At 32.4% G+C, this 21,804-nt stretch overlaps 7 protein-coding genes across 8 annotated transcripts; 2 read left to right on the top strand and 5 right to left on the bottom strand.

Moving 5' to 3' along the window:
• Positions 1–3,769: 3,769 nt before the first annotated feature.
• LOC149093155 (baculoviral IAP repeat-containing protein 7-B-like) lies at positions 3,770–4,477 on the bottom strand. The gene has a single exon (XM_089268793.1). The coding sequence runs from the start codon at positions 4,475–4,477 to the stop codon at positions 3,770–3,772; it is 708 nt and encodes a 235-aa protein (XP_089124919.1).
• A 665-nt stretch (positions 4,478–5,142) lies between these two features.
• On the bottom strand, positions 5,143–6,264 carry LOC149093156 (uncharacterized). The gene is made up of 3 exons (XM_015933343.3): positions 6,005–6,264; positions 5,815–5,921; positions 5,143–5,755 (listed from the first exon to the last, which is right to left on the bottom strand). The coding sequence occupies exons 1-3, from the start codon at positions 6,116–6,118 to the stop codon at positions 5,344–5,346; spliced, it is 633 nt and encodes a 210-aa protein (XP_015788829.2). The 5' UTR covers positions 6,119–6,264; the 3' UTR covers positions 5,143–5,343.
• An 819-nt stretch (positions 6,265–7,083) lies between these two features.
• LOC107365773 (uncharacterized) lies at positions 7,084–8,262 on the bottom strand. The gene is made up of 3 exons (XM_015933344.3): positions 8,004–8,262; positions 7,789–7,889; positions 7,084–7,711 (listed from the first exon to the last, which is right to left on the bottom strand). Exons 1-3 carry the CDS (start codon positions 8,118–8,120, stop codon positions 7,306–7,308), a joined length of 624 nt encoding a protein of 207 aa, XP_015788830.2. The 5' UTR covers positions 8,121–8,262; the 3' UTR covers positions 7,084–7,305.
• Positions 8,263–8,821: 559 nt separating this feature from the next.
• LOC107366015 (integrin alpha-9) lies at positions 8,822–13,510 on the bottom strand. Of its 2 annotated transcripts, XM_025161628.2 has the most exons (16): positions 13,152–13,510; positions 12,933–12,994; positions 12,735–12,856; positions 12,454–12,672; positions 12,291–12,361; positions 12,006–12,233; positions 11,712–11,945; positions 11,551–11,653; positions 11,380–11,474; positions 11,181–11,320; positions 10,812–11,121; positions 10,158–10,738; positions 9,909–10,092; positions 9,650–9,838; positions 9,136–9,474; positions 8,822–9,051 (listed from the first exon to the last, which is right to left on the bottom strand). In XM_025161628.2, exons 3-16 carry the CDS (start codon positions 12,745–12,747, stop codon positions 8,869–8,871), a joined length of 2,889 nt encoding a protein of 962 aa, XP_025017396.2. In that variant the 5' UTR covers positions 12,748–12,856; positions 12,933–12,994; positions 13,152–13,510; the 3' UTR covers positions 8,822–8,868. The 2 variants fall into 2 exon arrangements, with proteins under 2 accessions (XP_025017396.2, XP_015789079.2); XM_015933593.3 differs by having other exon boundaries at positions 12,933–13,291.
• A 44-nt stretch (positions 13,511–13,554) lies between these two features.
• On the top strand, positions 13,555–14,669 carry LOC107365741 (uncharacterized). The gene has a single exon (XM_015933297.3). It carries the CDS (start codon positions 13,694–13,696, stop codon positions 14,546–14,548), a length of 855 nt encoding a protein of 284 aa, XP_015788783.1. The 5' UTR covers positions 13,555–13,693; the 3' UTR covers positions 14,549–14,669.
• Positions 14,670–14,732: 63 nt separating this feature from the next.
• On the top strand, positions 14,733–17,135 carry Sas-4 (spindle assembly abnormal 4). The gene is made up of 5 exons (XM_015933520.3): positions 14,733–14,924; positions 14,988–15,600; positions 15,668–16,390; positions 16,471–16,541; positions 16,606–17,135. Exons 1-5 carry the CDS (start codon positions 14,845–14,847, stop codon positions 16,949–16,951), a joined length of 1,833 nt encoding a protein of 610 aa, XP_015789006.1. The 5' UTR covers positions 14,733–14,844; the 3' UTR covers positions 16,952–17,135.
• On the bottom strand, positions 17,015–19,382 carry Nop56 (Nop56 ribonucleoprotein). The gene is made up of 3 exons (XM_015933519.3): positions 19,264–19,382; positions 18,286–19,194; positions 17,015–18,200 (listed from the first exon to the last, which is right to left on the bottom strand). The coding sequence occupies exons 1-3, from the start codon at positions 19,264–19,266 to the stop codon at positions 17,217–17,219; spliced, it is 1,896 nt and encodes a 631-aa protein (XP_015789005.2). The 5' UTR covers positions 19,267–19,382; the 3' UTR covers positions 17,015–17,216.
• Between the last annotated feature and the right edge of the window lie 2,422 nt (positions 19,383–21,804).

Here is a 21,804-nt window from a genome sequence, read left to right on the forward strand (position 1 = left end):
CTTTTATCTCATCAACAGGACCATTTAAACGAACATTAAGCGGGGTAGCTTTATCTTTTTTTGTAGTGAGAAGACCAGGATAGAAGATTGTTTTCCCATTTTCGCAAACAAATTTAGGATAGGAACCGAAAACAAGTGTAGGAGCGATACTTTTCAAATTTGCCATCATTGAAGTGTTGAGTTTATCTATTATCGCATTAACAGAGTCATCTGGAAAAATATCAACAGATGACTCATAATCACCACCCAAAGTGTCATATTTCCTCCACTTTTGTTCAGGAGGGTATATCACTCGCAAGTCGATATTTGGATAAAAGGTGAATGCTGTATACAAAATGTTAAAATTAACTTGCATTTTCTCTGATATATCAATAGCAAATTTGATGGGAAAATAAATTTCTGTTAGTGCAACTTCCCAATCACCATCAAGTTCCAATGCAGGATCAATTTGATTTTGAAATTTTGATAATGTATTTTCTGGAAAGATATCTGTAGACCCATTTGACACTAGGTCAATTGTAAAGTTAATTGTTGCCATTTGCAAGAGTGATATCAGATATCCAACTATTGAATTTTCTTGGCCAGCCTTCCCACTTTACTAAGTACTTATATTGTCTTCGTGATCTGTCATAAACTCTCCTAATTATCTTTTCAACTCTGCGCAATTTATTAGGGTCAAAATCAACCTTTTGTAATTCTTCAGGATAGAAAATTGATGATATATTTTCACCTTGTAAATCTTTCAATTTGTAGATGAATTTTTGAGGCGTTTCTTTAACTCCTGAAACTTTGAACACTTCATCAGTCCATTTCTGTACTGCATCCTTTTCGAAATTGCCAGTATTTAATGGAATTTTAACAAAGTCATTTTCATTGAAAGTTTTCTTTTTATTCTCTTCATTTTTTATTGATCTCTGAATAGTTTGCACGATAGATTGTTGATTATCTTGTGTTACAGAGTTTGGAGTTGTCTTAATAGTTCTGTGGTAAGAGTTGTTGTAATTATTAACAATGTTTTGTAAGTCATCAATGTATCGATGTGTATGTTTATGGTAAATGAAACGGTATATACGAGAACGTAATGTTCGTATTAAACGTTCAGCTAAAGCACATTTTATTGAAGCGTCAGTTGTCGTGAAATAATGTACACCCTGAGACGTGCAAAAAAATTTAAACCTGTTATTGTTGAATTCTCGTCCTTGGTCCGTTTGTAGTTTTTCAGGCTTTCTTCCTGAAGAAAAAATTTCAGAAAAAGCATTTATGATTGTGGGTGCTGCTTTATCTCTACACGGTTGTATCCATGCAAATCTACTCAGTATATCAATCACAACAAGTAAATGATTGACTCCATCGTTTTGCCCTGACCAATAGGACATGTCCATAAGATCTGCTTGCCATTGCTCATCGATTCTATCAACCAATACAGCTAGCCTTTGAAAGTTTTTCCGTCGTACCCGAAAGTTTGTATACGTTTCTTGCTTCATCAACCATTGTTTTACATCATTGTATTCAATCGATGGGTCATGCTCCTTCGCAACTCTATAAAGTCTTTTAGCACCTCCGAAACTACCGTGACTATCCAAGTCATAATAAAGCCGTTTCAAAAGTTCTTCACGTTGGTCCAATTGAGTGTCTGACATTTCACAACTTTGTTATCCTTTTTAGGTCTTTTAGATAATTTCTTTTCATATTTTTGAACCGCTTTTCTAAAGCTTTCTTTATATTCATTTAATTTAATTTCAGGATCAGTTTCGTCCTTTTCTATTTTCACAACTTTTGCCTGTTCAGCATTAGCTGTCACATTATTGGAATTTTTAACGTCACTTTTAAGAAGATGATATTCTTTTTCCGGAATCACAACCATCTTATTTATAACATTCATTGCATAAATTTATTGGCCAACTCTCCTCCTAAATACGATATAGCTGGCCAAAGTAACGCTGGTAAAAATGCTCCACCACTTTGTAAAATAATTTCTTTTCTCTTCTTCAATGGGATACTTTTTCTTGAAAGCTTTCGAAGTTCAAATTTGTAAGGAGCAAGTTTTGTTCTCAATAAATCTTCAACCGGTATATTTCCGTTTAGAGTATTTTTACTTATTTCAGAGATTGCGTAGTAAGTACAAGATTTTGTTTGCTTTAAAATTTTTTCTCTTTGTTTTCTTGTCTTGGCTTTAGCAAGTTTTTTTAATGTCGGAAGACACTTGTTGACACCTTCAATCGACATTTATTTCACATAAAAAATAATTCTTCCTTTATATAACTTATATTACATAAGCATACATTGGTTTCTCCTTCTCATTAAAAACATTCGTCAATAATCTTATTTTTTCAGGTGTGTCTGGCTTCAGATCAATAAAAAGGTAAGAATATGGTCCCTGAGTTGCATCTTCATAGGCACCTTGAAATTTCTTTATTTTTGTCGGAAACATTTGACGTCCTATGCTTGTAATCATAGATTTATCCCGCGGGTTTTTAAAACATACAACATATTGACTATTGAGACTTATGTTTCGACTCTCTCTTCCTTTCATGAAAAAGTTTTGAGTAATTAAAATTACAGAAATATTTCTATGATGAGACCCTTTGGTAAACAAGTTACTAACAAAAGTTTGATTAACTGCCTCTAGCATTAAATCGTCTATAACTAACCACTGTGCCTCATCATTTCCGAGTTCATTAACTATTCCTTCTTGTAGTCCTTCAATGAATTTCACTTCATTCATTGAATTGAACATTTTTTGATACTCTCCATAAAGATAAGTAATAGACTTTGGTGGCGGATCACAAATATATGCCGCTTTGTTGATCATGTCCCTGATGAAATAAGTTTTACCAGAACCAGTTGGTCCTGCTATTAGCATTGTAAAAGGATGTTTCAAATAAACAGAGACAGACATTTTATTGAAAAAAAAAATATTTTTATTGTTTTATATTGAAATTTTCAGGTTACAACTGATGATGGATTAGAGGGTGTTTGTATTGCAGTTTCTGATTTAAAAGATCCTAATTTTGGATTTGGAAGTAAATAACCGAGGGAGGATCCTAGTACAGCCGTCCAAAGTGGTAAATTACCAGTTTTCAGCACAATATTAGTAATAGCTGTTATAAGCATTGCAATCAATACAATTAATTGTACAGAAAAGAGTACTTTTTTGTACCACATTCGATGATAATCAGCTGGAGACATATCCATTGTTGCAATTTTGATAAATGCATGCAAATCGTTATCTTTATATTGGCTTCAGTCTTATGTTATAGTCAAATTCATCACAGTAATGATACACCGATTCATAATTTTTCAAACCTGTTATTATAACTTTTCCTGATCTGAAAATGATGAAAGTAACGTTTGAATTATCAAGTTTAAGGTTTATGCCCGGAAAAAGTTCAGGTTCATAAGTGGCTCCAGGATGAAGTATTAATTTCTGATAATCAAAGTCTCCAACAATCATTGAGGTGGCAGTAATGTTTACGATTCTGTATGCTGTAACACGAACCTCAGCGGAGTATTTTGAGCAAAAACGATCAATAAGTAAAAATGATGTTGAAATATTTTGTACTCCGGTAACATTTATCTTTCCTGAATCGAAAATCAAGAGACAACCGTCGGGGTATTTCATTATACCTCCCGAAAAAGATTTTGTGTACTTGATAAAGGGAAAATTTTGTTTAATTAGTTCTCGAGAAAGTTTAGAGTTCAAAGTAAAAGATGTTACAATGTTAGCAATATAAACATTTTCTTGCAGGTATTGCATGATGAATGAAACTTATTCAATGAGTTTCAGTCTAAATACCCCTTTTATTTCTGCACGACAGATAGGACAACTAGCGATACCTGGTGCACATTTGATACAAGTGACACAATGATCGCAAGGGTAAAAACAGGCGCCAATTTCTTTTTCCAGGCAAACCTTACATGTATATCGACTTTCTGTTGGCTCAACCAGTGATGAATCTTGTGTTTGTATCGGTTCACCTTTAAGACATGAATCAATGAAACTTTTCCCACATCTAATGTAAATGAATGTGCACCAAGGAGAAAACTTTGCATGCGAAACCCAAGGATTTTCAGCAGAAAGCCAGTCACATATATGTACCCCACAATGGAAACATGCAACAATGTCTAATTTATTAGTGTAGTAAAAACCAGCTTCAGCTAATGCAGTCGAGGATATATTTGTATTTATCCAATCTCCGTACGTTGACAATCTGCTTGCAAGTGTGATATAATCTGGATACTCAGCATCGACATGCCGTGCAAAACATCCAGAAGGAGATCTTTGATTGAAAATCATCCTTGCTGAAGTAACTCGAGGGCGGATTGTTGCTATGAGTGGTGTAGATTCAAAATTGTTTCGACCATCTGAAATGGTTGCAACGGGGATAGTATTCATTTCACTTCGAGGGTAAACTTGTGATATGTCAAGTATCAATTCTAAAGCAGGTAACTCTTCTTCATCGTTCCCAAACATCATCTTTGAAATATTGGGTACGAATGACAAAAAAAACAAATCGTAATTGTCTTTTTATAGTGGAAAAGGGTTGTAATTTTAGTTAAGTCACGCTATACGCTTCCGGAGTTATTTGTTCCGCTTCGAAATAACTGATCATACCTGCTACTGTAAAATTTCATTATTCAGTTCGTTGATCTAGTAAAATTGATACAATTGTGCAACGGTGAGTAGCAAAACTAATTATTTCACACTGAACTAAGTATCATTATTCGGTTCGTTGATTGCATTTGGTGCAATTGATACATTTGTTTAGCCAAGAATGACGTAAAACAATTAGCTTAACTTACTATATTTAGCTCAAAAGTATCATTATTTAATCAACAAAGCATAAACTAATTGCAAACAATTAACCTTAAACTTGAACTTGGATAATTGTTTCATAAAGTTCGGAAATAGTTCCGCATTAGTTAACATGGTCATTGAACTTAATTTAATGGTCAATTTTATTAATAAAATATCGATTAAAAGTGAGTTATCTTGTGTATGAGTTATCTTGTGTATCTGTACTACTACTAATATTAGAGATCTTCTTTTGAATGTAGCTTTCGTGTTGTGTCCTCATCACTCCCAGGGTCAATTACCTTGGCAATTTGTTTTGTTTGAAAGTCTAACAAAGAATTGGTTCAACATTGGACCTGATTTTATCGACTGGAAAAGATTGGATTTTTTGTTGTACAAAAAAATCATTTCATTGGTTGCAATAAGGTCGGACGAAAAAAAGTCAAAATAAAAGTGAAGATTACAAAATTTTTTATCTGAAAATAGGAAAACCCATTGATAGCAACGGAAAAATGAAGAAAAAATTTTGGTCGCCAAATCAACATTCATTAACCACGATGTGGTGCATAAAAACGACACTTTCGAGGGCCCGAGGTGTAAATACAGCGTCCATGTAACTGTTGTCTTATATTGTAATCGGTCAGCAGTTGCTTATATTCATCGCTAGCTTGGGTAAATTGGACAGGAAGTTGAGCTTTGATTTTCTTTTGTAACTCAGTGTTTTTAACTATTCCTATCATCTTGTCCAAGTAAGCTCTGGTATTTCTGTGTTGACACCAGAATATATTACATCCATTATCATTGCAATAGCTTGAGGCCATTAGGTCAACAGCAAAATCAAAAAGCTGATCTTGATCTTTACAGATACATGCATGACAACGAAGATTAAAGCAATCGCCATCATTAAATCGACTTCTATTTCTTTCATTTACATCAAAAACGGTTGGAGGTCTGGTGAATCTATTCAAGCAAGCTATTAGCAATACGTATTGTATTAAAATATTTAGTATAAACATTACCTCCATAAGTAATCTGTATTTTCCAGCCCAAAAGGTATATTGAAATTTCCAGGAAGTATGTAGCTGTTTTTTATATAAAAAATTGGTATTCCGGTGTAGGCTGCGAGCTGTAAATGTTTTGAGCATTAATAAACGGCAGAATAATGATAGAATAATAGAATCAGCAGAAAAATCAATTACTTAGTCTTACCTGTTGATATATTTGTTGATTGTATTCACAGGTTTCATCTTCCCAGTCAATAACAATGTCATGATAATCTTCACCACTCAACTTTACTTTTAAAGTTGTTTTGTTTTCACTCATTTTAGACGAAACTTTATTGATAATCAGGAAAATATGTCGGATGAAATTTATTAAAAATGGTAAAGACTATGAGAAGATATTGTGTTCAAGACTAATACTCTGTAAGAAAATGTCTGAACTCACAAAAACGTGGTTAAAGCCAACCCTTTTTTAGGTCACTGTATCACTAAAAAAGGTTAAAAAAATGTTGACTTAAAACTAGTTTTGGGTTGCTTTGACCAATAATAAATAGGTTACTAAAACAACAAGAGCAAAATCTTCTGAGCACATTCGATATCAAATTAAACCACAAAATATTTTCAATACTTCATCTGGTAAAGGCCCAAAACAGCCAAGTCAAAACAGCCAAGCTCAAAACAGCCAAGTCCAAAACGGCCAAAGTCAGAACAGCCAAATACAAAGCTGCTTAAATCATATCAATTCAAATTGCAAAAAAGTCCACAAAAAACCTTTCTATGGATATTGATAAGATAATTAATTATAGTTGATTAACTCCGATCGAGTCCTTGAATAACCTTGAGCGCTCGAACTTATTGTTGTTCAATCTGCATAAGCACATGGTTCAAGTCTGAGGTATGTAGCACTAACCGTTCGGAACTGTTTTGACTTCATATATTGTATAGATATAGACTAATAAAACGTAAAATGGGGTTTCACAGCAACCGGTTTATAAACAAATCATGAATTAAAGAAAATCGTGATTTTGGAAATGGTTCGTCGAGTCTTCATGTTCCTCTTCTGAATCATCTTTATTCAAGTTTATCTCATTCAATATACTGATTCCGTTTTCTGGTTATTTAGTAGTTCCTTTCATTTTTAGGCTTAAAATTTGTTCATTTTTATTGGAATCTTTTAAAAAATCTACAATTTTGATAAACAAACTCTATCCTAGTAGGTAAAGGAGTAGCTGAAAATATTGAGCCTTTTGATTTGAATCATTTTGACTTTTTTTGTAAATTAATTTTAAATGATTAAGAATTTTTATCAAAATTTTTTAAGAAAATTTTGTTGTCTATAATTGTAGTTTGCTAATTGTGAAGTATTGTGAGTATAATATCTAACTGTGATACGAATGATAATGAAAATAGTAAATTACGACAATGCACAATTAACTTTACAAAAAGTAATCTTCAGAATAAATAGTTTGATCACAATTAGGTAACTAATAACGTGCGTATTCACATTCATTAACCTCGATGGGGTAAATAGGGACGAAAATGTTGCCGAACCTGATTCAAAGTACAGAATGCATATAAATATTGTTTTATATCGAAATTGGCCAGCACATTCATCCATTCATTAAAATTGTCAATGAATCTTCCAGCAGGACGTTGAGCTTTGATTTTCTTTTGTAACTCGGAGTTTGTAAGTATTCCTATTATCTTGTCCAAGTAAACTCTTGTATTTGTGTGTTGACACCAGGAACGATTACATTCATTACCATGGGAATTTCTTGAGCTGATTAGGTCAACATGCACAGCAAAAAGATGATCGTGATCACTGCTGAGCCACACACAAAAACGAAGAGTAAAGCAATCGCCATCATTAAATCTACTTCTAACAGTTTCCTTTGTATCATTCCTGATTGAATCTCTGTTGGATCAATTTCAGCAAAGTATGAGCATAAAAAATCAACAAATAAATTCAGATAATTAAGCAGAAACATTTACCTCCATAAACAATTTGTATTATTCAGCAAAAGAGATGATTCTTCTGTCTCAATGAAGCTGCAACTTATATATAAAATTGGTATTCCGGTGTAGGCCGCAAGCTATAAATGTTTAGGTTAGTAATAATCAGCAGAATAATAATTTACTTAATATATACTGTATAATAATATACATATTTACTTAGTATTCACTGAATAATCATAACTTAATCTTACCTGTTGGAATATTTGTTGATGGAATTCACAGGTTTCATCTGTCCAGTCAATAACAATGTCATGATAATCTTCACCACTCAACTTTACTTTTATACTTGTTTTATTATTTTCACTCATTTTGATTGAAACTTTATTGATTTCTAGGAAAATATGTCGGATGAAATTTATTATTATATTAAAAATGTTGAAGACTATGAGAAAATATTGTGTTCAAGATTACCACTTCTGTTTGAAAATGTCTAAGCTCACAAAAACGTGGTTAAAGTCAACCCTTTGTTTGGGCTGTATCACTAAAAATGTTAACAAAAATGCTGGCTCAACAGTTTTGGGTTACTTTGACAAAGAGAAAAATCGGTTTCTCAAACAAAAAAAGAAAATAGTCAGCTGGCATGAGCTACGCAGATTCGTTATCAAATTATCGCACAAAATATTCTCAATGCTTGATTCTCAGCTATAAGTATTTCAAATTTTTTATGTTGTAATGTTATGAATGTAATATCAATAAGTAACTTGACATGACGTTTGTTTAAAGCTGTAAGTTCCAGGTACAATTTGGTTGGCGTCAGGGCGATTTACACGACAAACATAAATTGGTTCAGAGTCAATATTGATACAATATTGAAAGCATTCACAAGAGATTTATCAAGGTTTTAGTATTGTAATGCAATCTTATTTACTCTTATATCGAAAGTCAGATTTTTAAACATATTTATGTATTCAAGCTATTTATGATTTATTTTGGTTTTTTTTTCGACAATTAAACTTATCGAATCTAGCGATTGAGTAGCCCGAATCAAATATCTAACAAATTATTATAATTATGATTTAAAGTGTTTATTACACAAATTGAAATTGAAATTCAATTTCATGAAATAAAAGACAATCGTGATTTCGGAAATGGTTCAGTCGAATCACCATTTTCCTCTTCTGAATCATCTTCATTTAGGTTTATCTCGAGCTCTTTCAGCATATTTGGAGTTATTGCCATGCTGTATCGTTGTTTGAGTACTTCTGTTTGCTGTCTCGTTTTCCGTTGAAAAAATCCAACCTGTTGCAAGTAAATAATTCATGAATTTTTTGCACTAATTGGTTGAAATTGAAAACCATTAAACATGGATTTGAAAATAGTTACCTTGACTAGAGCAATAATTATTAAAAGAAACAAAAATAAACCAGCAAATGAGCATCCTGCAATAATCCAAAAAGAAGCAGCTTCTTTGTAAGGCAATTGATTCAATTGAACTTCAGACAGGGCTGATTGTGACCATTTCCCATTTCCAGTGACCATTGAATCCAGAAAAGCCGTTTTTGCTTCAGCTGTGTAATTGAATACACCAATATGGGATCCAAATGATTTCTGTAATTTTTGCAAGTTTACCACAACAATCAGCCTAATATTAACTGATTTTGATCCTGGTCCAAAACTACCAAGTCGACATTCAATATCTTTACAACTAGTAGTTGAACAATCCTGAAAAATAATATGATTATATTATTATTATGTTAAAAAAGCATTTGAGAGAATGGTTTCCATTATGTGAACTGATTATTAAGTAAAGTCTTTTGACCGACAGGATCATATTTTCGATCTATCAATCTAATCTATTTTATACTAGGTGATGACCAGCTAACATAACAAAACTCACCAATTTAGTTACAGGATCTGTGGACAAATTTATGCTTTCATTGATTGATCGTTTCTCTCTTGAAATCGAAATTTCCTCGCTTGATCGGAGAGCTTCTGACATTACCATTCCATTGGATGAATCCTCAACTGGCATCTGTTCTAAGCCTGATTTGCTCAATTCACATGTGATTGTTGTTGAATCTAAAGACTAATTGTAAGAGAATACAAAGTATTGATTACTTCAAATGTGGACATTAAGGATACAAATCATAACATACCTCGATTTTGGGTTTAAAAATGAATTTAGGTTCATTTGGCAATGAAGCTGGTAAATGAAAAACAACAACTGGACTCCGAATGGAGCTATAATCAGTCTTGAAAATTGTGAAAATCAAAACAAATCGTTCATAATGTTTTGACCGAGTGTCTGGATGGTCGAAAAATACAGGCATACTTTCATGTCTAAATGAAAAAAGTAGAAAATTGATTAATTTTGGTTAAACTAGATATCAGTCGACTTAACGTACCCAATAATGTCCAAATGAGCAAATCTTTCAACTCCAATTGTCAACGAGCTTTTAATCGGTTCACCTCCTGCATAATCACTTTTGGTAGTGAAGACAGAAAAAAAATTGATCTTTGAATGTTCAATAAGAGACGATCTTAGATCGAAAAGAATTTGTAATTCTTTTGAACCAGGGCCAAGAGGATTACCAACATCCAGATTCAGCGTTAAACTCGTATCATTGGTTTCATAAAATGTGATGCTTTCAAAAGATGTTTTTAAAGGTGGTTCAACAGTCAATGTTATCTTGGCTGCATGAGCATTTTCACCAGCATTGTTAAGAGCAATAATCAGATAAACAGAACTGTGAAAACCTTCAATAAGTGATCCAAGTTTGCTTGTCTTGTTGGCCAAAAATAAAGACATGGTTACATCCGAAACACAAACTCCATCATCTCCACAACCTGTTTCAAAAGGTATTGTCTCGGATATTGTTGAGATGTCGATCAAGTGTGGACAGTTAGAGCAGAACTGGGGTAATCTATTCAATAATTGGTAATTTAGTGTAAACTCTAGTGGAGTTAATTTATCCCGAATATCTTTCTGTAGTTTGAGTAAATAAAGATTGTTTTAGCACAAAACTTGATCATAAAATGGCAAATCGAAGTCAACTTACTTTAATCATGACTTGAATCGGTTTCTCACAAAACCTTTTATCACTTTCGATTAACGTTTCTTTACGGAATGATTTCAGCTTTTCATTATTAACGATAAATTGTCCTCTTGACATTGATCCATCTGATCCTAATAATGTATCAATATCAATTTTAACTTCAACCGTATGCAGACCATTAAGATATTGTCCTCTCAGAATCATACAATAAGTAATATTGAAACATGGAAGGTTCTGTTTATATCTACAGCTTTCATCCACTGAGACAGTATCGGGTTGTAAGGAAACCTTTAGAGCTCCAATCGGTTGTGACCTGATTGGATGAAAAATAGAATGAGATTAAATTTTGATATAAACACCTATTTTACGAACCTTAAAACGATTGCTTTATCAGAAAAAGGAGCCCCAATCACCAAATCTGGATATTTGTTGCCATCAATATCAACACCAGCTGCTATACTGAATCCAAATCCTTTTAAATTGTACGAAGGAAAATCGGAACAAGATATTTTCTAGAGAAACAATAAAATTTGATGATCATTTTGTTACTTCAATTATTCAAATTACTTACCTGTGAATATAATCCAGAAAGGCCGACTTTGCTTCCTTGATAGATGTAAATCGATCCGCAGTCATCATCTTCATAAGGAGCTCCAATTACAATATCTTGAATGAAATCATAGAATTGCATAAAATAATTAATTATCTTGCAGAAGATTGAACATTATAGTATCTTTGATACCTTTATATCCATCAAAGTTAATGTCACCAAGTTCAGCTAAAGTTGATCCAAATCTGGATTTAGGTGTTCGATCTCCATATAAAAAAGTTGGGTTAAGAAAATGCTAAAAACAAAAATGAAAACAGTTTAAAATAATTCTTAGATTTGCATAGGATACTAACCACATCGTTACTTTGATAAATGTAAACTCTTCCAATGTCACCTCTTCGTGAAATATCAGGAGAGTATAGAGGGGCACCAACAATCAAATCATCCATCAAATCACCATTAATATCAGCAATCAATATAGAGTAGCCAAAGTATTCGCCAATTTCTTGTCCTCTTAAAACTTGATATCCATAAATGCTTGTGAGTTGTTCGGAAGCAAGTAAAGTTTCAACACGAAAATAATAAACCTAAAAAGCATAATTAAAGGTTTTTTTTCTGTTCCAGCAGTTAAGATTAAATTTATTTACCGCTCCTGTATCACCTTCTCTTGGCGCACTACTTGCGATGTAAATATGACGGCTTTGAAATAAACGGCCAGAAGCGATTGCATAACCAAAATAAGAGTCAGATGATGCTTGAGCAAGGGGTAAATGACGAATCAAGGGGAAAGAGTAGGAACTTCCAGGTGTATATAAGACAATTGCTCCTCTCCATGTATAAAATCCAGGTGCTCCAATGACCAATAGACCATTTTCCTAATTGAAATAGATGATTCAGTTAGTAACGATTCAAAAGGGTAAAAAGTGACTTACTTTAATAAAAAGACTCGAGAATCCAAAAATTGAATGCGAATAGTGATATTCCTTACCCACAGTTTGAGAACCTATCAACAGAGAAAAATTGTAAACATGGTTTACATTTGAAACATGTAGATTAATGTTACGTCTTTTGCTTTTCCAAGTTTTGTTGACTTACTTCTACTCTTGAATGGTTCAATCATTTGATCATATTTTGAGTTTCCATTTGGTTTAATAAAATTACAGGCTCCATTTGGATAGTAAGATGTTTCAGCTTGATATTCATTAATCCGAAGGAAGGAACAAGCAATAACCTTATTTGATGCAGCTGATGATCCAAATTTGGTTGCTATTGAAGAACCAAGTAGCATGTTTTCAATTGTATCCACATTATCCTCTGAATAAAGAATCGTCATTTGTTAATCACTACAGTTTGATTAGATAGTTATAAAAACATACTTGCAGGATCCATTATCTGGTTACATTGTGAAGTTGAATTGTTCAATGGGCAGTCAAAAACGGCTCCAGTCCTTATTGATGGATATTTGAGTGAAAATTGTTTTGGAGCTCCGATGAAAAATCTGTTTAAGTTAACCCAAGTTAATGATTAAAATTAGATTTAAAAACTATTCTGCTGAATTTGTACAGTAAACTCACCTTACTTGCCTATTTTGATAAAAGGCAAGGGACGCACCGAAATCGTTGCCACTGGCTGATGACTTCAAAAGTATTGGAAATTTGGTATCGATATTTGAAGAATAAGTTAATGACCAGATAAATGAAAACAAAAAAAGATTTAGTAACAATTCTGGAATTAAAAAGATCATTTTGACGAGCTTGTTAAACAAGGTTCCACTTAAATCATGAGAATCTTACATTATGCTCATTCGAAATTCACAATTTTTCAAAGGATGTTAACAGGAAACGGGAAGCTGACATTATTTACAGTCAAATTTGTTAAAATCGATATAAAACTGAAATTTAGACTGAAATTCACATACATTTTAAACTAATTCAGGCTTATTATAAGGATTAGATTGCAGGAATTAAAGGAATCTTCAATATATCAATAGACATGTTGATTGAAATGAAGCAAAGTTATCAGATGTTGATTTTGTATATTACAATTCAAATTATTGCAGATACTAGTGTAATTATTCATAAACTATCTTCATCTTGCGATTTTTTCCGTTGAATTTTGGATGATTGTTTATACTTTAATTATAAAGTTTAATAATAAAGGTTTAATCAAAGAATAATAGCTTCACTCGACATCGATTACCATCGATTTATCGATTCAATATTTTGTTTTTCATCAACAATTTTCAACGTGACTTTATTTTTCTGTTTTTTCTCTGATTTAACTTGAAATTTATTTTGTTTTTGTGATTATTTTGTTTAATCTAGATCTGTATGCCATGGAAGGAACATTCAAGCCAAAACATTGTAAAAAGCTTTTCAAATTGGTTACCAAAAAATCCAAGATTGGGAAAAGTGACAATGTGCAACAGAAGGATGATTTTTTACCAAAACTAAAACCCAAAAACTTCAAAATCAAACCTAAACTATCACGTAGTGGAAAATTGAATGTACATTGTAAAAAGCATTTGGAATATTCCCAGTTTAGAGCTATGAATGAATTCATTTACAGCAATAACAGTCGAAGTGGATTCGATTACATGAAAGATGCAGACAGATTCAATAAATACCACGAAGCATATGAAGAAATAGTTCGTAAATGGCCTGTTAAACCTGTTGACTATATCGTGAAGAAAATCGAAGAGTTTGCTGGTCCTGATTGGGAGAAAGAATGGGTTATTGCAGATCTTGGTTGTGGTAAGAAGCCAACAATTAAGCAGAAACTTCCTAAAGCTAAAGTTCACTCATTTGATGCAGTATCTCGACATCATGATATTATAGCATCAGATATAACCAAGGTTCCTCTGGAAGATCATTCAATTGATATAGCTGTTTATAGTTTATCCTTGATGGCCACCAATATCAAAGATTTAATTTGTGAGGCCAATAGGCTATTGCGGAAAAAGGGTATTCTCATGATTGCTGAGGTATCATCACGGTTCGAAGATGAAAGTGTAGATAAATTTCAAGAAAAGTTGAAACAATATGGATTTGAAGTGGTAGAGAAACAATTTTTACCTCCAAATGATTTTTTTGTTTTCATTCTTGCTACCAAAAAGAAAAGCCTGAAGAAGGAAAACATTTCAGAATTACCTGCAATAACTTTGAAACCATGTTTGTATAAGCCTCGTTAAATTAAACTATTTTTTCTAACATTAAAATTGTAAAATGAATGTTATTATATTGAAGTCTAATAATAATTAATGGATAAATAAACTATACAATGTAAATGAATAAATATTGTTTGAAATTCAACTTTGCCGCGTTGCTTAAAACTTGACTTTACTCGCTTCTCATTGGCTCATTTGGTTTCAATTTTTGGAGCCAATTCCAACAACTTTTTTGCTTTGGTTACCTCGGTTGCTGAGTTTATAATTGTAAACATAATTTTGCTTCATCTGTTAATCATTAGTAAAGATTTGTCATTTAAATGGATGATCAAAGGATTGATCATTTTTTACAAGCCATTCCTGAGGAATCGTCTTATAACACCAACTCAGCTGCTCTCAGGTAATTCAACTTAATTTAACAACTCTTTTTGTTTAATTTTTTCTTTGTGTTTTTGATGTTTAGCCCGAGTCAAGATTCATTCAGCTCTCTTGATGGGACTCATTATTTGAGTATTTCGTTAGATGATACTCCGATTCTGCCTGCCATTGATGGAAAAAAAGTTAAATCCTTTGAAGAGCTTGTTGAAGAAGCGTTGAAAAGAGATGACAGTCCTGCAAATCTTGACGATTCAGATAAGCCGAAAAAACCTTTTCTGAGAAAAGGTTCTGGCCTAACAAGGTTTGCTCCAAAATCTGATGAACCAAAAAGAGAGCGTCGTACTTGTTGCAAGAAAAAACTAGAACAACAATTTCGCAGTGAAGCTGAGAAATGTGTGCAAAAATCTGATGAATATTGTCCAAGAAAAATAGATGCAAACAAAACCAATGGAAGTGCTCGAAGTAAAAAAGTTACCATAAAATCTGCACCTCAAGTGGCTAAGCGATCTGGATCAAATAACTCGGAAATTCAAAATGGTTTAAATAGATATTCAGTTGAGCCAAAAAAAGTTCAACCAAACAGGAGATCATTATCTGGACAGGGTTTGTCCAACGTAATCCTTTCGCAATATTCTAGTGATTTTGAACCCATCCAACAAAAAAAGAATAATGTTATATCTCACGGAATCATTTCAACGGTACGCAAACCTAATTATTTATAATTTTAAGTTTTTGTTTGAATTTAATTTCTATCTTTTATCATAGGATAATAACACAAAATCCCCCAAAATCTCAACCAAGGATAAAAAAGTGAATTTTGAGGATGATGAGCCTCGAGTTGTAGCTTTGGAACGACTTTTAAGAAACATAAGAATGAAACAAAGCAAACTCCAGCAATTACAAGAATTGCAATCCGATGATGATAGTTGGGAAGATGAATATGAAGAACCAGAAGTGATCAGAAAAGATGCGAAAATAAAAAATTTGCCCAAAAGTAAGATTAATAAAAAACTCACCCGAACAGGAACCTTTACATTGGGTAAAATGAATTCAACTAAAGATTCTGAATCCAATCCTCTTTCGGCTCCAAAAGTCAGCAATTATACAATATCACTTAAGCGTAAAATTGAAACATTGGAAGATCGATTGCACCAACTAACTACCAAGTGTCAACAAAACATTGCCGATTACAAGTCTCACGAAGCCCCAAGTGAAGAAAAATTTTCCCCGGAGAAGATTTTTTCTGAAATGAATGAAATTAAGAAGCATCTTTTTTCATTATCAAATAAGTTAGAAACAATCGAATCAAAATTATTGAAAAAAGAATCACAAACGCAAGGATTGAAAATAAACTTACCTTCATCCAGTTCAAAAGTATTGACATCACCTGAAACATCTCTTTATTCACAAATACAACAACTCCAGACAGGAACACATTTAACGCTCAGTAATGGTGATCAGATAATGAAAACAAGTGACAATACTATTGTAAGTATTTTTATTGATATTTATACACTAAATTGTATTTTAATCTATTGTTTTTTCATTTTGATTAATTTATTCCCAAGATTTATAGTTATATATCTGGAGTGAGGCAAATAACTTATACTGATGGAACTCGTGTTGTTGAATTTCCCAGGTAAAATTTTGATTTTTCCATCGATAATTGCCAGAAATTTAATTCCAATTTATTTTTTTATTAGTGGTCAGATTGAAAGGGTTGGCACTAATGGTACTAAGACCATATTTTACCCTAATGGTACTCAGAGAGTAATTCGTCCGGATGGTTCAGAGGAAACAATAACTCCTGATGGAACGATCATTAGAGTATCAGTCGATGGAACTGAAATAATTGAACTTTCAAATGGAGAAAGAGAAATACGAACTGGCGAGTTTAAAAGAAGAGAGTATTTAGATGGAACAATTAAAACTATCCATGTCGATGGAACTGAAGAGACCCGATTTGCGAATGGTAGATTACGAATCAAAGATAAGGAAGGAAATTTAATTGCTGATTCTTTGATTACACAATTCAAGGGTCTAACATAAGATCAATTTGGTGCAACATTTTTCGACATTTAATGGCATTCTTTTAAAAATCACTGAGAATCATTTTAATTTTTGTTGTTTTATTTATTTTCTGTCATATTCATGATTTATAGGTATACTTAATTTTTTACAAATTACATGAATTATAATTTATAATAAAATATACCTTATGTTAATTATGATACATGATGCATTTGCTTGGAAAGAAAATTCTTAAATAATGTAATAATAATGTAAAGCTGAGATAATTCCAGTATTAAATCAATCAGACCCGCTTCTTCTTCTTCTTTTTAGGTTCATCAGTTTCATCGCCAACCTCCGGTGCAGAAATTGTTTCATCAAATTCACTTTTGATTGCAGCTAATTTTTTCGCTTTCTTGGCGAGTTTCTTGGCCTTTTTGCGAGCGGATTCACTGTCTTCAACTCCTTCGTCTACCATTGAGCCATTATTTTCATCAGCGATCATCTCATCCAGGCCATTGTTTTGATCGATCTCTGCAGCATTTTTTTGCTTCTTCTTTTTCTTTTTCTTTCCACTTTTTTCATTTTGGTTATCAGCAAGCGAATCATTTGCTTCATCGTCAACGTTCATTCCATCACCAATCTGAGAGTTTTCTTGATCAGCCTCTGAAGCATTGCTTTGCCTATTCTTCTTCTTCTTTTTCTTTCCACTCACTGGAGTATCAACGTTCATCTCGTCAGCATTTTCTTGCTTAACATCTACAATGTCGCTTTTCTTCTTCTTCTTTTTGGGTTCACCAGTTTCATCGGAAGCTTCCAAGTTAGAAATAGTTTCATCAAACTCATTTTTAATTGTGGCTTCTTTTTTAGCTTTCTTTGCAAGTTTCTTAGCTCTTTTGTCAGCTAAAATACGAGCCTTTTCACTAGCCTCGACCATAACATCGATGTTCTTTTTGGGTACGTTTCCATTTTCATAGAAAGCAAGTCTTTCTTCAACTTGGTCTTTCAATGTAACTCCGAACACATCTGCTGGCTGTTCATTAAAGCAATCAATTCGAGAAGCAATTGAACATTTATTTGCCAAGAATCTAGAAATGCGACCTTTATTCTTAGGTCCTGCTTTAGAGATGAAACTTGAATGGAAAAGAAGACCATGCTTGGGGGTGTTACCACGTGTTTTTAAAGCTCTAAACAAAGCTTTCTCGGCTCCTAAAATCTGGACAGTCGAAGCTGGATACTTGGCTAAATTGATCAAACTACCAGCATGAGATATAAGACGAGCTCCAACCTATTGAAAATAAGAAATTGAGTTAAACATCTAGACATAAGCAGGTACCAAGTAGACATGGTATATGAAGATATCGTCAACTTACAGTTTCTCCAATAAGAGCAGATAAATTTGGGGCTACATTGGCCATTCGACCTTGCAAATAACCCATCAACTGACGCCGATATTGAACAAGATTAATAACTTTTGATGAAAAGCTAGAAATATTTATTAAATCTATTTCGGCAATATCCATCCCCATTGAAGTTTTCGCCGCACTTATGATTTGACTGCAGGAATCCTCATTATCGACGATATTTTTCAGCTCTGGATATATAGTCGTCTCGTCTATTTGCTTTCTATCACCAATCAATTGAACAACACAGGCGTAAAGATAATTATCATTAACAATCTTCAATAATTCTGGAAAATGATAAGAGTACCACTCTCGCAGTCTCATTGCAAATGTGTTTATGTCTTTATCCAATTGATCTAATAAACTTATGCTTTGAATTATCATGTTATCAGCTCTATTAACATTGAATTTAACTTTACTTCTGGAAAAGGATCTAGCCAGACCGGCTTCAGCGGGATCGATTGTGGTTTTGGCTGTTAAGTCGAGTAACTTATCAGCATGGAACCTAATTCCTCGAAGAAGCTCAGGAACAACACCAGTGTGTTGACAAACAATGCGAGGGAATTTCTCTTGAATAGCTGTACCAATTTTAGGATCAGCAACACCAAGAGCCATCTTTGCTTTACCATGTTTCTCCAAGAATGTGATTAAATCTTCAGATAAGTTACCCTCAGATAAAGTCAGCATGTTCTCCAAAGAGGTAGCACCAGTTTTAAATGGAGTGAATGCAATTAATTTGACTAATTTCTTGAAATTAGAGAAATTTAATGAAGCTTTCTCAACTTTAGGGATACTTTGAGCTATCTCTTCATATTCATCTACTCTGAATAGACTGTAACCCACAGCATGTTCAAATAAAACATGCAACTGCGAAGAAGCCTGAAAAGTAAAAAGAGTCAATTTGATTAACAGGAAAGGGACAGAATTGAATAAGCCAAAATTACTTACCATAATTTGATACAAAATAATAACTATAATCAAATAAAAACAAAATCGGCGTAATTAATAAACAACAACACCAGCAACGAAAAAAATGTGTTTTCACCCACGTTTCTCAAACGCGCACTATCAAGTTATTGCCATCACTACTCCGACAGATGGAGTCAGACAGAATATTTTCGATGTATCGATGTCTTGCATTGATTATTTCCAAAGATTATTATTTTATTAATAATTTCCAACTCAACAACAATTTTCATCTATAATTTAGTCAAGTTACCAATTGAATTAAATAATTGTAAATTTACTTATTGAATCTGTGCAAAACTCGTGCCTTCATAAACCCATTTTAATCATGTAAAAAAGTCGTCTAAAGATAAAAAATAATGGCTAAAAAATAAATTCCAACATTGAATGTCGAGACTTAAAACCAACATAACAAACTTCAATTTTAAATTGTGTTTTATGATAAATAATGGCTCAAAGTAAACCTAAGAAGCTCAAATAGTGAACCAATCAATTTGTATATTTGACCCAAACAAGACAGTTTTTGTATTAAAAATTGAACTTGAACAAAATGATTTACAATTCAAGTCAACAACAAGATGAAAAAGTAGCAATTATTTGGACAAAATAAGATAACCATTCAGATTTAATGATCAAATGATTGGAATTGAAAGCAAATTCAAATATTGAATTGAATCCAATGTTTTTAAAGGTCTGTTTGAAGTTTCTACCAGCCATTAGAAAAAGTAATTCATGCAAATCTCTCAACTATTCTGTTGAACCAGCATTTTGAATATTGACTGAAAATTTGGCCGATTTTGATGAAAATGTATTTACCATTCTCAAGTTATTGAAATGAAAACAAAGGTAATTTCATTGAACATTTCAGTGAAATTTATCCAGAAACTATTTCTCCATCTTCTCCATAATTCAATATCATTTTGAATCACTGACTGGATATGAACTTGAATTGATCCAAGAAACAAAAGATTTGGTTGAAGCAAAAAGAAACAAATTTTTCTACCGTAAAAATGAACCAATTCAACTGAATGTATTACTTTTGGTTTCTCTGAATATGGACAAGAAAGTCTGTTGTCTGCTTTCAATTTAATCTCAAGTAAAATATTCTAAGTAATGAGTTCTGAGTTTCCCAACAAGAAAAAAATCAAAGCTTCGAATTACATTTCAAGATTAAAAAAGACTCACCTTCAACTCTTTTCATATTTTGTTTTCTTTACCAGAATCATTTTGAATTACAATTTACATTTCCCTGTATTAACGTTTCACAATTATTTCCACTGATTTACTAAATCATTGAATCACCAAATTCGCACTATAAACAGATTCTGTCCCAATATTGAATCAGCTTTGATTGTCAGTGAAGACGATCCAAAATTGAATGTAAAAGTAATTTTGTATCCATAATGAATGCTTACAAAGTAAGGCCATTGGATTGATTCATTGACATTAATTCATTAATAACTAGACTAAATCGCAATCAAGTTGTCAATTTGATCTTGTTTTCAATTTAACCCAATATTTGGATGAACATCCAAGATACAGTAAAATGTGTCAGAGCCTTGTGACTATCAAATTGTTGATCATCGATATTTCATCTTGATACAATTAAATAGCAATAGTTTGAGTTTCATTGAGATTTTTGTTAATCATGTTCCATAATCAGCTTTTAATCAACTTTGATTGGTACAATTTTAAGTAGGAAAAGTGCGACCTTTAGATTGATACAAATCTTAATTCAATGTTGACATTTCTTTATTGCTGTAAAACAAATGAGACTAAATTGTAATCAAGTTGTCAGCCAATTTATTACACTTTTTTCATGTAAAAATTGTAACCATGAAAAATGCAATTTAAATCTGAAAAATGAATAAAAAGATAATATCATTTCAAGAATAATATAGAGCATAAATAATTCAGATAAATTCATATTATTCTGCATATTGATGTGTCCATGAACAGAAAAGGTATGTAAATGGCTTGATGAATTGCATCTGATTTTGGCATTTAATTTAAATTTCCAATTAACCGTTTCTTCCTCGATTCAAACCAACCAATTTGATTGTTTTAATTAAATTAGAAAAGACAAAAAATTGAATTCTAATTGAATAATTAGTTTTTGATTCACAAGCATCAAATTGGAACAACAAACTAATCGAAGTTGATCATTTCTGATTCTCATTGAGAAAGTTCAACGAAGCAAAACTCGATTCCGGTGTCAACTCAATTCTGTTTGATGAACACCAATTTTGGAAGTTTGAGAAAAGAAAAAGACTCAGAATTTTCACATTACAATATTGAATGTTGTGTATTTATGTTTAACAGGGAGTGAAGAAGAAGAAGAAAGAAAGTTTTGGTGATCATGAAATTCTGAGTAAAGTCTGTAGATGGAAAAGATTTACATAATTTCATTGTGAATTGACGCAAACAGATAAAAGAAAAGGTAAAACATTTCAAATTATGGATAAAGTTTCTGACAGTTATTTCATCCTGAAAAGTAAAACATTTCAATATTGAAAGAGTTTA

Source organism: Tetranychus urticae, chromosome 3 (assembly GCF_039701765.1).
Source record: "Tetranychus urticae isolate SD_2017Ah chromosome 3, NJAU_TeUrti_SD_1.0, whole genome shotgun sequence".
NCBI lineage: Eukaryota > Metazoa > Arthropoda > Arachnida > Trombidiformes > Tetranychidae > Tetranychus > Tetranychus urticae.